Below are 13,813 nucleotides of genomic sequence, written 5' to 3' on the forward strand. Positions count from 1 at the left end.
AAGAAAAAAAAAAATCATATAAGGAAAAGTGATCAAGCTTCGCAGAACAATCCGAAAAGCAATACTGATCAAACTTCGTTGGACGGAAAAAATACTTATAACAATGAGCTGGTCTGATGTGCGCCCCCACCCCTTTCAGTTAAATCAAAGATAATTATATTAATTGTTAAATTCTATATTAGAAATTAATAAAATGTATTTGAGAATTAATAAACTATAAATCTTTTTTAATTCCTAATTAACTACTGATATTCTTTAGATAAATATATAAAAATACAATTCAAATAGTCAATTTTTCTCTTATAATAATCACTTTAACACAACGTCAATCAGATAATAATCTTTGATGAACAAATAGAACAACATATATTTGATGTTTATTATTAGTGCATAAGGAGAATAACACATGAAAAAAATGTAACTATTCTCATTAGTGACTGAGCAAGTCTAATGATTTTACAAGAGCATCTAGATTTGTTTTTCTATTACATAAAAACAATAAATAAATTGGCCCAAAAAAAAGAAAAAGAGGGAGCCTCCATATAGTTAAGGTTTCGTAATAGACCTCAAAACTGCAGGCAATATACAGAGATCAGCTGAAGCAAACTTACAGATGTAAGAGAGTAGCAATCATCAGATTCGTGAAAGGTTGAGCTCCACAACACCATGGGGCCGCCGAGAAATTGGAAGTCGAAAGGCCGGAATTAGTACTGAGGCTATCCAGAGATGAGTTATGGTCTCTGCTCCACCAGCTGCAGATTAGGGGAGTTCTCCACCACCTCCATATGGATCTCATGACTGTTTTCTTTGCTTAGCTTAGATTTTGATAGTGGCAGCGTGGATTGCTGCTGCGACTTCAAGTTGAGATACGTGTACAGGGACATGCCAATGAGAGCAGTCGCAGCTCCACAGATGCTCGTCAGCCCAGGATTCGAACCGAAGAGAACAAAGCCACCTAGAAGGATCACACAAGTCTTGAACTGTCCAAGAACAGCATGCGTGGTTGCAGAGGTCGCCCTATTACAAAATGAGGACTAGTTTAAGATACATGGTTTCGCTCGACTTTTCAGAACAGTTGGAGATCAGGCATGATTCTTCAATACTGCCCGAATACACAGCCTATTCAACAAAGCAGCATTTTGGCCACATTTTCATAGGAAATAGATTTTCAATTTGAAACCCCAAGATTTTGGGTATCATCAGAAGTTATACGATGAAGTATGGTGTCGAAATACGAAGTTGCAAAAGAGATAGAGATGCAATAGTGGAGATAAAAGCAAGGTACGTACCCGAGAGCTAGAGCACCGGACCATTGAAGCAAGAAGCCAAGAATAGCAGAACCGCCAATAGTTGCACAGTTATAGCGGTTCCAGTTGAACGAAAGCACACCTGGAGGGTCCAGTGATGGCATTAACATCACCAGGAAGAACAAAGTAATAGGTGTTGTCTTCCACATTAGCCTGTCAGAAAGGCAGGCGCAAAAGAGAACATCAATCACTAATCTTTGTGGTAATGTATCGTTCAGTTGAAATTGGAGACATCACTTACGCCAGGGCGTTCCAGTTGTCTTGTTGTTGAAGATTAGACCACAATATTTTATTTACTGCACTCGGTACAATCCATGCTAAGGCTATGCAAGCGCCAAAAAAATGAAACTGGAGATCGGTTACCGTAGCTACAGCAACACCAACTGATACTATAGTAAGTGCAAGCACCTAGAAAATAGAAACAAAGTGAAACTATGTCATTTATATGGTACGGTACAATCATAAGAATAGTTTCTTTTTCCAATATTTAGATGGAAGAATTTATAGGTACAACCTAGTTTCCACAACCACAATAAACTTATTTATTGACTGATAGAGAGTCACCTTTTGCCTCGAGATTCTTTTCCGGAACAAAATAAACTCAGCCAGAACAATAGCCGGCGTCACTGCGATCTTAGCCATCTGATAAAATCCCACACTGAAAAAATATTTCAGCAGAACTTTATAGCCACATATAACTATGGCATGGACAAGAAAAAGTAAAGGGTAGAGAACTATCTCACCTATTATATTTCAAGCTAACATTTGCAAGACCAGTGGAGAGCGACATAACTATACCAAGAGACAGCAAAGTGGAATATTTGGTCGACTTGGAAGGAGGGGATAGAGAAAGAATCGAGAGAGCTTTTAGGATTGCCATTATCAACCAACTACATACATAGTGAATAAAAGTCAAGAATATTGGATAATTAAACCCAGTGTTGACGAGTACCTGAAAAAATGAACATGATCAAGCTCAAATTACTAAAGACTTAACAGAGCTAGAGGAGGGAGGAGCAAGAGAGGTGTGCTTCTTTACCAGTTTGTTCATCAAGATAATACTAACAGAAACCAAAAAATTGAATGTAAGGGCAATAGTGGGCGCCCAGAGAGATTGCTGTTGCCGCTTGGACCCACTGACTGACCGGAATCTGCTAAACATAGATGCCCGTAATTCCTCCAGGGCTCTACCTAAAAGAAGACGAGACATACATATAAGAAAACCTATAAGATCTTAATAAGAACCACAGATGGTGGTAAGAAACAAGCAGATTATGATGAATGTTTCCGTTACAATTACTAGAGATCTCAAAATCTTTAACATCTCTCAATATTCCAAGAATGTTGCAGAGGCTCTCACCTTCAACAAGAGCACTGCTGAACCTTTTCAATTTCATGAGGCAAACTCAAAAAACATAACATAAAGAGCTAGACGGCCAAGCCTTAGGCACATGAAACATTCTTGTACAGATGGATTGTCCTAACTTCCCCTTATTTTGATTCTAATTTGTTCAATTTTTAAGCTTTTTTGTTCTGAGGAGGAGGATTCTCATGTAGTTAGACTTTTGCCTCTAATAGTAGATGGAATTTTTTCCTCTAAGCTGAACCTAAATAAAGAATTCAACAATCTTTCATTTTTCTTCATTTAAAGTTGGAATTACTTTTGTATATTACAACAAACCACCAAGTCAAACAGCAACCCTATAGTCACAACAGTCTGGAGCTTCCTACTCCAAGCTCAAATTAAATGATGCAAGTACAACCTCAGATCAATTGAAATATTAACGTTTTCAGACGTAGTATGTTAAATTAGTTACCCTGAGAATAAACAGAACTAAGTCCAAAAGTGAATTTGTTTTCTAGAAAACTATAAAAATGACTAATAAATTCGAAATTTCCCAACCCCTTCTTCAATCCATTTTTCAAACCAAAATCTTTGGGCATGATTATAGCTTCTTGTGCTATTACAGTGGACTTTTTCAGACCAAAATCTGTGGAAAATTCTTAGCTCTTTTTATACATACATTAGAAATACTTAATAAACATTTGTGCTATGAATTTCGGACATTCAAATGTTCCGTCAATTCAGATAATAAAAATCTAATCTTGGCAGCTACATGCTTCCAATTATCCTTCACACTACCAAAAATCAGACATTTCGTTCAATTCAAATCAAACTCGCATACTTCCAAAGATTGAAATAGCATTCCCAGTTACATTCCATACATGAAGAGTAAATTCACAACACACACAAACACAGACACGGAAAAGGAGAACCTTTTTCACCGGCGTCACTATCCTTGCGTTTGAGAATTTTCCTGACATCTTTCCTGAGCAAAAAACCCAACATCTTCCTACTTTGGTGGCGCAGATGCAGCTGCTAATTGTTGTGCATTTCCTTAAAAATGGTGTGATTGTGTATGATATACATATGGCGTATGTATGTATATATAAGTGACTGGCACGGCAAACTCAGTCTATGAGAGTGAAGAAAATATACATTTCACGGGTGTATATCAGAAAACCCTGATCACCAGATGGAAAAAATGAGACAAAAATCTTCACAATCTGCAGATTTAGAGAGAGAGAGGATTTTGCGGCGAGATTGAGAGAGACTATAAGGGCCCGTTTGGAATTGGAAGTATCCTAATTACTATACTTTTGTGAGCTTGTATTCAATGGGAAGGGCCGAAGGGGCCGCTTTTCATTAGTATAAATGAATCACTTGTTTGTTTATTTTTTAGCTCAAAAATCAACCTTTTTTTGAGTTAGACCATTTTTAGCGGTGAATTACTCACATGCTTTAATAATTTATTAATACTTGAGTATTTAAAAAAAAAATTACTAATGTTTTGTTAAAGTATGTAAATGTAAATATTCGTATAAAAAAATCGTGTTCCAAACTTTCGGGTCTTCTTTTGACCAGTAACGGAGCCAGGATTTTTTTGGGGGGGGTGGGCTGAACTGTTACAAGGGTTCGATAATATTTTTTACTAAAGAATTTTTAGTAAAATACAATTTTTTACTAAAATACAAATATAATAATAATAATAACAATATTTTCATAGATAATATGGTTCAAAACATTTACTAATTTTTTTTTTGGGGCATTCAATACATTTTAGACATTTTTTACTAAAATACAAATATAATAATAATAATAATAACAACATTTTCATAGATAATATAGTTCAAAACATTTACTAAAATTTTTTTGGGGGGCATTCAATACATTTTAGACATTTTTTACTAAAATACAATAATAATAATAACAACATTTTCATAGATAATATAGTTCAAAACATTTACTAAAATTTTTTTTGGAGGCATTCAATACATTTTTTACTAAAATACAAATATAATAATAATAATAACAACATTTTCATAGATAATATAGTTCAACATTTACTAAAAAAATTTTTGGGGGCATTCAATACATTTTAGACATTTTTTACTAAAATACAAATATAATACTAATAATAACAACATTTTTAGACATATTATATATAAAAAAAAAATCAAAATTTGGAGGGCTACGCCCCTGCTTTTGACCATCTAGATATCGGAAAAAAAAATCCCATGTAGATTGCTTTATATCTGGAAAATAATATTACTATTTCTTCTACTTTTATATGGTTGGAAATGCTGATTCATTATATATATTTGTGAAAATTAAAGAAATGTACAAGAATGGTAGTATGATGCAGACACCCTTGTCTGGACTAAAATCTTGTCACAAAACAATCAGTTACATGACAAGTGTAATTGCTGAGATATCACTTATTTCTATGTTCTATCTATGTATATGTCGACCATATATTTAAATTAGTCCAGGCTTTCATTGCTTGAATATTTATCATTATTATTATTATTATTATTATTATTATTATTATTATAACTCTAAAAAATAATTTAAGGTGTCTTTAGGAAAATAGAGTACAGTGTTGAAGTAGATAAGGAGAAAATGTGTAAACTCATTATCTAAATAACTAGAAAAAATATGTAATTGGAAGAGCTTATAAATTGTGACAAGATTGAGAGCTTATTGATGAAAATATATGAAGAATGAAGTGTTTAGTAGTATTAAAACAGAGAGAGATGTAGCAGCCGACATGCAGGTGAAGGTGAAGTAATAACGGGGTGTGGGGTGGGGTGGGGTGGGACCCATGAAACAACTCGCGCTCGCCTTAACTGCTATTGGAACTCACTGTATAAATCAACAAAACTGTGTAACGCTCTACTTTCGCAACTTTTTTTTTCACTTTTGCTCTGTTCCTCGTTTTCCTTTTTCTTTTTGCAATTAACTTCCTTCGGCTTTGTTCAGTTTTGTCTAATTGTATCGAGTGAACTTTTGCAAGGTTTCTAGGATAATAATTTACGATGCCCATCTCTTGAATTTCAGTGTGTAGACAATTAAATTTGTCGTCGAATTAAATCGTGCCACGTGTAAATTCATGAATTAAATATTCAATTATATTTTCTATTTTATTAAATGGGATTTTATTCCTAATTAAATAGATATATATGATTAATATTTAATATAAATGAATTAATGGGCTTATGGACACCTAAAGCCCTAAGGCCCATGCATGAAGGCCCAAAGCCCATAAAGCCCACGAAGCCCATCTCTAAAATCTATAAATAGAGGTGTTGGGGTGCTCATTATTACAACGTGAAGGAGTGGAAGATCGAAGAGACCAAAGAATTCTCTCTAGTATCGTAAGTTGAAAGAGGCGAAGCATTGGAGAGTTCAAGTATTCTTCCAAGTATTCAAGTATCTTGAAGAATTCTATCTAGCGTTCAAGTCTTCTTCGAATCTTCAAGTATTTGAGCATTCAAATCTTCAAGTATCCTTCAAAATCTTCAAGCGTTCAAGTCTTCTTCGAATCTTCAAGTATTTGAGCATTCAAATCTTCAAGTATCCTTCAAAATCTTCAAGCGTTCAAGTCTTCTTCGAATCTTCAAGTATTTGAGCATTCAAATCTTCAAGTAACCTTCAAATCTTCAAGTGATCAAGGCGTTCTTACAAATTCCAAGAACGATCTTCCTCAAATCAAATCAACCAAATCCCAAAGCTTCAAGGCGTTCTTACAAATTCCAAGAACGATCTTCCTCAAATCAAATCAACCAAGTCCCAAAGCTTCAAGGCGTTCTTACAAATTCTAAGGACGTTATTCAAATCAAATCAAATCAAGTTCAAAAGCTTCAAGGCATTCTTACAAATTCTAAGAATGTTCTCAAATCAAATCAAGTTCAACGTTCAATCCAAAATCATGACTTGAGTCCCTTGGATTGGCGTCATCAAATCAAGTATTTCAAGAACCTTCGAACTTGTTCAAGAATCAAATGGAAGAGAAGAATCAAAGGATTAATTAGAGATTATAACCCGCATAAATCTATCTTCAAATCTATCAAATTATCTTTGTAACGCATTTTGTATTTTATCAAATTGAAATACAAAAATTTGTGTTTACACAGTGTACGTTGAGTTATATACTCTCTCCGTCCATGAAAAAGAGTCCTACTTACTCCATTTTTTTTTTGTCCATAAAAAAGAGTCTCATTTAACTTTTTGAATCATCACATCATACATTTTCTCTTATGTTTAATTATAAATTGTACTTTTATTCTACTTTTTTGTACTAATAATACCCCTACAAATTATACCTTTATCTCAGTTATATCTACTTTAACAATTTTCTTAAAACCCGAGACAAATCCCAAATGGGACTCTTTTTCATGGACGGAGGGAGTAATTGTTAGTGATATTTTTTTTTTATTGATGAATAGATAATTTTTATGATCGGTGTAATGATGTACTTGATCTATACTTGTTAGTGGTATCATATGATTAGTCAATAGTTGTACATTCCGTCTTCCCACTAGTGACATCTTGTTTCTTCTAGGCACGGATATTAAGGTGTAGATGATTTTGGTGTAAAATAAATTGTTTATAATAAAATTGGAAAAATAAGTATTTTTTAGATATTTATGTCAAATTAAGTGTAAAAGACAATGTAATGAGTGGTACTTTTTGTTACATATATTATGTAATTTATGAGTTACTCCCTCTGTTCATGAAATATTATCCTTAGGAAGGGAAGCACAGATTTTAAGAAATTTTGTGTTATTATGGAGAAAGAGACCCACAAATGAAGAAAAGTGGAAAAAATTAATTAAGTTAGTAAGTGGTAAATGGAGCCACCTGTTAGTGAGTGCAGAAAGAGACCCACAAATTTACTAAAACTAAAAAACAGATTATGACAATTTTTTATGGACGGATCAAAATAACAAATTAGAACAATATTTCGTGGACAGAGGGAGGGAGTATATTGAAATTGTTTGTTAGTTATTGAGCGTCTCAAAATGAAATATGACATTTTAAATGGAACGACACAGAGAAAAGTATGTTTCAAATGGATGGAAAAGTACTAATTTTAGATTTATGCTCATCCCCACATAGCTTGGCAACGAGACTCAAAATTCAAATCTCTGCACGGAATGAATCACCAAAACTAATTACTCTTGGCCGTATACTACATAATACAAAGTGGGATTATATTATGAATCTACAGTCTTGCTCGTCTTCCTTGTATCAAAATGGGTACAAGATTATGTGACTTAAGTTTGGGTGGCTACCAATGTAGCATAAATGAGCTCGTTCCAGGCATCGGGCACTCCGGGAAGACACCAATGGCTACAGTCTTGCCTTCTAGTAGAGACCTTCTTGAGTCCGGTCACGTTCTTTCCATAAACGGAGGGGTGTCCATCCTTGCGGAAATTGGTCAGGCGTGTAACGTTGAGCAACACCGCTTGCACCTTCGTCTCCTTGAGGATTTCCTCCACAATCGTCATCTTCTGAGGGTAGTTGTCGATGATAGCCCCTTGCACTACCGGTTCAGTCTCTCCGTTGCATGATCCACCGGAATCCCAGTCTCCGCCTCTGTTGTGAACATTTGATCAAGAACTGAAAGCAATGATCAGAAAAGCAAAACAGAGTTGGGAAAAAGATACCTGAAATGAGCAGACGAGTAGCCACGATAGAAAACCAGCTTTTGACGGCTCATTTTGTTCTTGATCCACGTCGCCCAGGTCTTGATGGCTCTCCTATATGCCTCCACAGCATCAAATTTAGGATAGATGTAGTCGCCTTCTTTATAGTAGTTTTTCCTGCACCAACACTTCATATCAGCATTGGGGAGTGATATTCATGAAAAACAAACATAACTAACAGAGTAGCGTGTCTATTTGGCGAGGATGTGTCGTTTCACATACCCCCTAGACGTCTTCCCATGGGTCCACCAGTGCCCTGTGTTGAACACGAGTATATCTGCTCTCAGCCAACGAGCAGCTGTCTTGTCAATACGGTCAATGGATAGAGTCGGGTTGGAATTTCCTTGTGCATTCTTACGAACCCCTTCCCTGACAAGGAAATGGGACCGGACAAATTCCACAGTGCAGTTGTAGTCCTGCAAGAACAGTTCAACAGCCATGAGTATTTTCAATACCGATGATGAAGAACGACCTGCTCAGATTTACCTCAAATTTGAAAATGAAATATCCCCTTCCTTTTGTTATTTTATTCCCACGAGTTTCATACATTTTGGTCTTATCCGGAAGACCTTCACGCAGAAGACACAGCAGAGATTCAAACTGGTTCCGGTTCATAGAGTCTCCAACCAGCATAAGCCTCTTTCCTCTGATTCTCACCAAGAAGTCTGTCGCATTAAACCTACACAGTCACAAACTCCCCGTATTAATAGGCATGGCGAAAGGAGCTAAAACTTGGCGTGAATGGTAAATGACAATGGCAAATCACATGACCAGACACCAGCAAGCATAATATAAGGACTTCAGATTTTGTTAGCAGTCCAAACTTTATCCTCAGCAAAGTTAACTGGAAAAGTCACGAAAGAGTTGTTAATCAGTAGGCTACTGGACTTTTTAGGGGTTCGTCTAGCCATGAACTCAATGAAGTCTCTGAAAACACCTATAATCATAATCTGGGAATAAGTAGGGTAGTATTTTGGGCCCCTCTAATGTTTTAAGTACAAGATAGAAAAATGCTTAGTTAGGCTGCATTGGCCGCACAGGGATGAGGCTAAACATTTAAGTGGCAATAGCATCTATTCTCACTAAGACTAATGTTTTCTGGGAAAGATGCTGAGTCGATCTATAGTAGCCTCCACAGCCACTTGATTTCCGAAAATTGACATAAGTGCAATTTCAAATCTAGCTCTGCAAGCACAAGGGATTTGCTCACATATGACGAACTCCAGAAAAGCCTGAATCAAAAAGATGAGCAACAAGCTATCCTGTTGCTCAAGAAATTCACTAGAGGGAGAAGCTTCATAATGTTCTCGTTCTTGCAACTTCTAACTGGAAAATATACCCAAGATTCACACAATTGAATGCTTTCATGATAGCATCTTCAATTTGAACTAATGCTTCATGAAATCACCACCTTTCAAATTTTGACTGTTGTCCTCAACTTTGAATATTTAAATGCTGATCAGATACTAAGCATGATTATGAAGAATAGGTTTTCTTAAGGAGCCAATGACAGATCATTTTCACCATAACAAATAAAACACTTGCTTTTCCTTGCACATCCTGATTAGACATTAAACACAATCTACATAAAACAAGATGGCAGATATTTCCAACATTCTACATAAATGTACGTGCCTGCTTAATTTTTTAGTAACGTTTGAGTTAAATATTCATTATTTTCCATTCTACCACAGTTCAGCCAATTTGGAGTAAAATTTACTTCACCGAGTATATACTGAAAAAAGGTAACTCTTGACTCAAACATCTAATCTAAAAACTTCATAATCCATATTAGGAATTAAGCAATGCCAACACGGCAACATTAAAATTTATTAAAAGCAACTAGTTTGCCTCCCTTGCCAAAATCTCAAAGCCATTAGATTAACAAATCAACATATTAGAGACAAACAAAGAGAGGTCACCATAAAGTACCATATATCAGCAAATCAACAAACCTAAATGAATTCTCTCCAAAATCAAACAAACAAACCTCAATGAAACAAAGCACAGCCATAGACATCACTGCATTATTTGTTAAACCCCAAAAGAGGGAGAGAGAGAGAGAGAGAAACCTGGGAAGTTCACATCCATGTGGCTTCCATCTCCATTGCGTATACCCAGAATCCGGCCTCCCATTGCTCTGACAATCGAAAGCCTCATCCACGTACGGACAAGAGCCCGCTCTATACAGCGGATACCCTTCATCTTTCACCCATTTCCCACTGTACATATCACAATTCCGCAGCTTCTCCGCCACCGCATTATCAATGTAACCACCAGTTTCAGCATTTGATGAAGCACCCTCCTTCAGAAACTCCATCTTTTCACCACTTTCTTCCCATTCCGTGCTGTTTTTATCATCGGAATCCGACTCCGACGAAATCAAAGTTATTTTTTCCTCGTCCGACAGCTCGGACTTCGATGGATCCAACGCCTCCGAAGTTTTCTGTGGAGCTTCGTCGTCAAGATTAGAATTTGATGAGATGTGAACATCATTTTCCTCATTCGACGCGGGCTCGCTTTTTCTCTCACTGGAATCCTCTTCCGATTCGGGCTCCGATGCAACGGAAGGCTCTGGGGTTTTGTTCGTAGGTTCGTCATCAAGATCAGATTTTGATGAAAGGGGTTCCGGAAATTTAGAAGCGGCTGTGACATTTTGTTCGAGATTAGAGGAAACTGAAATGGGTTGTCTTGTATCATCGAATTCGTCGTGGAAGAGAGAGGATCTCGAGACGGGGAGTGGAGCGGGGGTTCCGGAGAGATCTCTGAGTTTGGGGTCGAGAGCGCTTCTGTTGAAGAGGAGGAAGCAGAAGAGAGAGAGGAGGAGGAGAGAGAGAGTGAGGAGCTTGTAGTTGTAGCGGTTGATTTTTTTGGTGAAGTGCCAGGAAGAAGCTGCCATATGGGGAAGAATGGCATGTTCTGGTTTTTTCACAATTCTGTTTCGAAATTTCTATTTTTATTTATTTGATTTGCTTTTTGGTGTCTTATTTGCATTTTACATCCTCAAGGTTTAGGATTATGCCATATGCACCCTTTTGAGCTTTAGACTTTTGGCAAAGGTTCGCAATTTTATTTCAATAATCTTTTAGTAAAGAAAAAAAAACATATAGATGTTTCAAATATTGAGAGAGTTTTTTTTTTTTTTTTTTTGGCACCAAAACTTCTATAGTTTATAAGAAGCAGCAGCTATTTAAAAATTTATGAAGGTAGATTATTAGTAAAAGTTGGGAGTGTTTCAGAAAAAAAGGAAAAGTTTAAGTAGACTATTTTAAAATAGGGTTAATAGCCGGAAAATACACGAACTATCACCAGATTTGCATTTTGCATATGATCTTCAAAAATAGCTCCAGAATACACCACCTTTCGATTTAATTGCAATTTGCACATGCGTTGATCATCACTTAAACTCCAGATGATGTGTCTCCCGGAATTTGCAGATGTGGACGCACCGGCAATCAACTAAAACGGCACCGTTTTGTTAAAGCTTTTTTAAATAAAAAATAATAAAAAAGAACATCAAATCTGGCCCATCCCTATCCCCCGTCCCCCTCTCTCCTCTGCTCCAGCGAGCAGTCAGCCGCCGCCGCCACTACGCCTGACGCCGTTGAACTCATGTCTCTCACAGCTCCCTCTCTCGGCCATTTTCGCGACGGGAGCAGCGCCGTTCAACCGCTGCCCCCCCCTTCAGATCTGAAGCCATTACCTGCCATTACAGATTTTTTTTTGTAAAGTCTACAAAATTTTGAGGGTGTTCTTGTTGAGGGGTTAGGGTTTTGGTAGGTGTTTATTAGAAAGAAAGAAAAATGGCAGAGCCTTGGAAATCAATTCTTCGAACCATGAAACCCTACTCAGAAACCAGAGAATCAAGCCTCCTTCCACCAAACCGATGCGGCGAGTCCAAGTCGTCTGACTCGAAGAGCTGCTTGATTTAGGAGAGCAGCGGCGGCGGCGGCGAGAGGAAGGCGATGAGCAACAGCTTGAGTTCCGCTTAGAGGAAATACAGAGGCGTACGCTAGCGGAAGTGGGGGAAGTGGGCGGCGGAGATCCGCAATTCGGTGAAGCAGAAGGCGTGAAGGGCTGGATTGTGGGCGGCGTCCTCGGGCGCCGTTGTAGAAATCGATGGTGGATTCTTGCTGTTGGGGTTTATCAAAGGGAGGGCGGGGCGATGGCGGAGGCGGTGGGGGTGGCGCCGAATTCAACGAGAAGGGAGAGAAGCTGGGGTTGGTGACGGGCCGGGCCCGGGGCTTGGGGTGGAGAGGTGCCAAATTCTTCAAAAGTTTATTTATTTATTTATTTATTTTTGAGGAAATTCTTAAAATATCAAAGGAGAGGACAACTTAATTTCTATTCAAAACGACGTCGTTTTGAATACGTGGCTTGCCACCGTGTAAAAAACGCCACGCATAATGCCATGTAATTTGAAATAATTTCCACGTCATCACCGGTCAAACATAAAAGTCATCAGAACTTTCGCCGTGTGCAAATTGCGATTAAATCGAAAAGTGATGTATTCTGGAGCTATTTTTGAAGGTTATGTGCAATTTGTAAATTTGGAGAAAGTTCGTGTATTTTTTGCTATTAATCCTTTAAAATAAAAGAGTACTATCTTCCGAGTGCACTTGTTCTCGTTCACGTTTCTTGAATATTTGCAAATATTTCCTGACCATTCTGATGAAGGTTTTTTTTAAGGAAAATAAGATAACAAAATCTTTGAAATACTTTGCAATGACACGTCCAAGGAGGCAATGGTATTTCTATTTTCTATATCATTATGTAATTCCCGTGAATATATTAAAGTTTGTTGATGTACATTGAAAAAAATGTTAGTTAATGTACTTTAAAATAGTACTTCCCACTTCAAAGTCGTGGTCTTGGGGCCCCAAATTCAATTCTTCTTTTTAACAACAAAGCCTCAAACTCAATACACGAGCCACCTTTTCTTTAGCCAACCTTTTCTAAGTCTCTATGGTCATTGATGAGAGGGTTATAAATTAAATAATTCTATAATAGATGAGTCGGGATCTTTTCCTAAGTTGTTATTAATTGTCGATTCGAGAATAATAGATTTAAATAATTTTGCTATTGCTGAGTCGAGATTTTTTTTAAGTCTTTATAATTATAATCGCTGATTAATTCGAGGGTAATAGATTAAATAATTTTGCTATTGATGAGTTGGAATTCTATTTATGCCTATTCAATTTTATTATCAACAAACTATCAAAATCAGAATAAATTTTATTAATTTCTTCGATCTCCCAAAACATGGTTAACATCAAAACGAAATAATACCGTGGGATGTATCTACATATAAAGACAAGAATTCATTTAAACATGAATTTCATAGTAGTTGTTTTCATCAGACTCTAGTAGGTGCTAAAAACTTTGTGTTTGCCGACACAAAGCGTTGGCGTCATCAAGGGACAGGGGAAATTAATTAATTCATTTAACTTACA

The 13,813-nt window shown here is 36.7% G+C and overlaps 2 protein-coding genes across 3 annotated transcripts; both read right to left on the reverse strand.

Annotated features, from left to right (window-relative positions):
- Positions 1-407: 407 nt before the first annotated feature.
- LOC131004498 (nucleotide-sugar uncharacterized transporter 1) lies at positions 408-4,025 on the reverse strand. Of its 2 annotated transcripts, none has more exons than XM_057931192.1 (7): positions 3,585-4,025; positions 2,347-2,498; positions 2,051-2,259; positions 1,872-1,965; positions 1,549-1,715; positions 1,290-1,460; positions 408-1,017 (listed from the first exon to the last, which is right to left on the reverse strand). In XM_057931192.1, the coding sequence occupies exons 1-7, from the start codon at positions 3,655-3,657 to the stop codon at positions 732-734; spliced, it is 1,152 nt and encodes a 383-aa protein (XP_057787175.1). In that variant the 5' UTR covers positions 3,658-4,025; the 3' UTR covers positions 408-731. The 2 variants fall into 2 exon arrangements, with proteins under 2 accessions (XP_057787175.1, XP_057787183.1); XM_057931200.1 differs by having other exon boundaries at positions 408-1,119; positions 3,585-3,985.
- A 3,690-nt stretch (positions 4,026-7,715) lies between these two features.
- Positions 7,716-11,318, reverse strand: LOC131004394 (protein trichome birefringence-like 5). The gene is made up of 5 exons (XM_057931079.1): positions 10,433-11,318; positions 8,847-9,039; positions 8,583-8,776; positions 8,322-8,477; positions 7,716-8,250 (listed from the first exon to the last, which is right to left on the reverse strand). The coding sequence occupies exons 1-5, from the start codon at positions 11,257-11,259 to the stop codon at positions 7,929-7,931; spliced, it is 1,692 nt and encodes a 563-aa protein (XP_057787062.1). The 5' UTR covers positions 11,260-11,318; the 3' UTR covers positions 7,716-7,928.
- Between the last annotated feature and the right edge of the window lie 2,495 nt (positions 11,319-13,813).

Source organism: Salvia miltiorrhiza, chromosome 1 (genome assembly GCF_028751815.1).
Source record: "Salvia miltiorrhiza cultivar Shanhuang (shh) chromosome 1, IMPLAD_Smil_shh, whole genome shotgun sequence".
Classification (NCBI taxonomy): domain Eukaryota; kingdom Viridiplantae; phylum Streptophyta; class Magnoliopsida; order Lamiales; family Lamiaceae; genus Salvia; species Salvia miltiorrhiza.

Coding starts and splice junctions, on each gene's coding strand:
- LOC131004498 (XM_057931192.1), bottom strand. CDS start 3,657: ATGTTGGGTTTTTTGCTCAGGAAAGATGTCAGGAAAATTCTCAAACGC. Junction 2,260..2,346: donor TTATCTTGATGAACAAACTG/GTAAAGAAGCAC, acceptor TCATTTTTTCAG/GTACTCGTCAACACTGGGTT. Junction 1,716..1,871: donor AAAGAATCTCGAGGCAAAAG/GTGACTCTCTAT, acceptor TCTATTTTCTAG/GTGCTTGCACTTACTATAGT.
- LOC131004394 (XM_057931079.1), bottom strand. CDS start 11,259: ATGGCAGCTTCTTCCTGGCACTTCACCAAAAAAATCAACCGCTACAAC. Junction 8,478..8,582: donor CATGGGAAGACGTCTAGGGG/GTATGTGAAACG, acceptor GTGTTGGTGCAG/GAAAAACTACTATAAAGAAG. Junction 8,251..8,321: donor TACTCGTCTGCTCATTTCAG/GTATCTTTTTCC, acceptor TGTTCACAACAG/AGGCGGAGACTGGGATTCCG.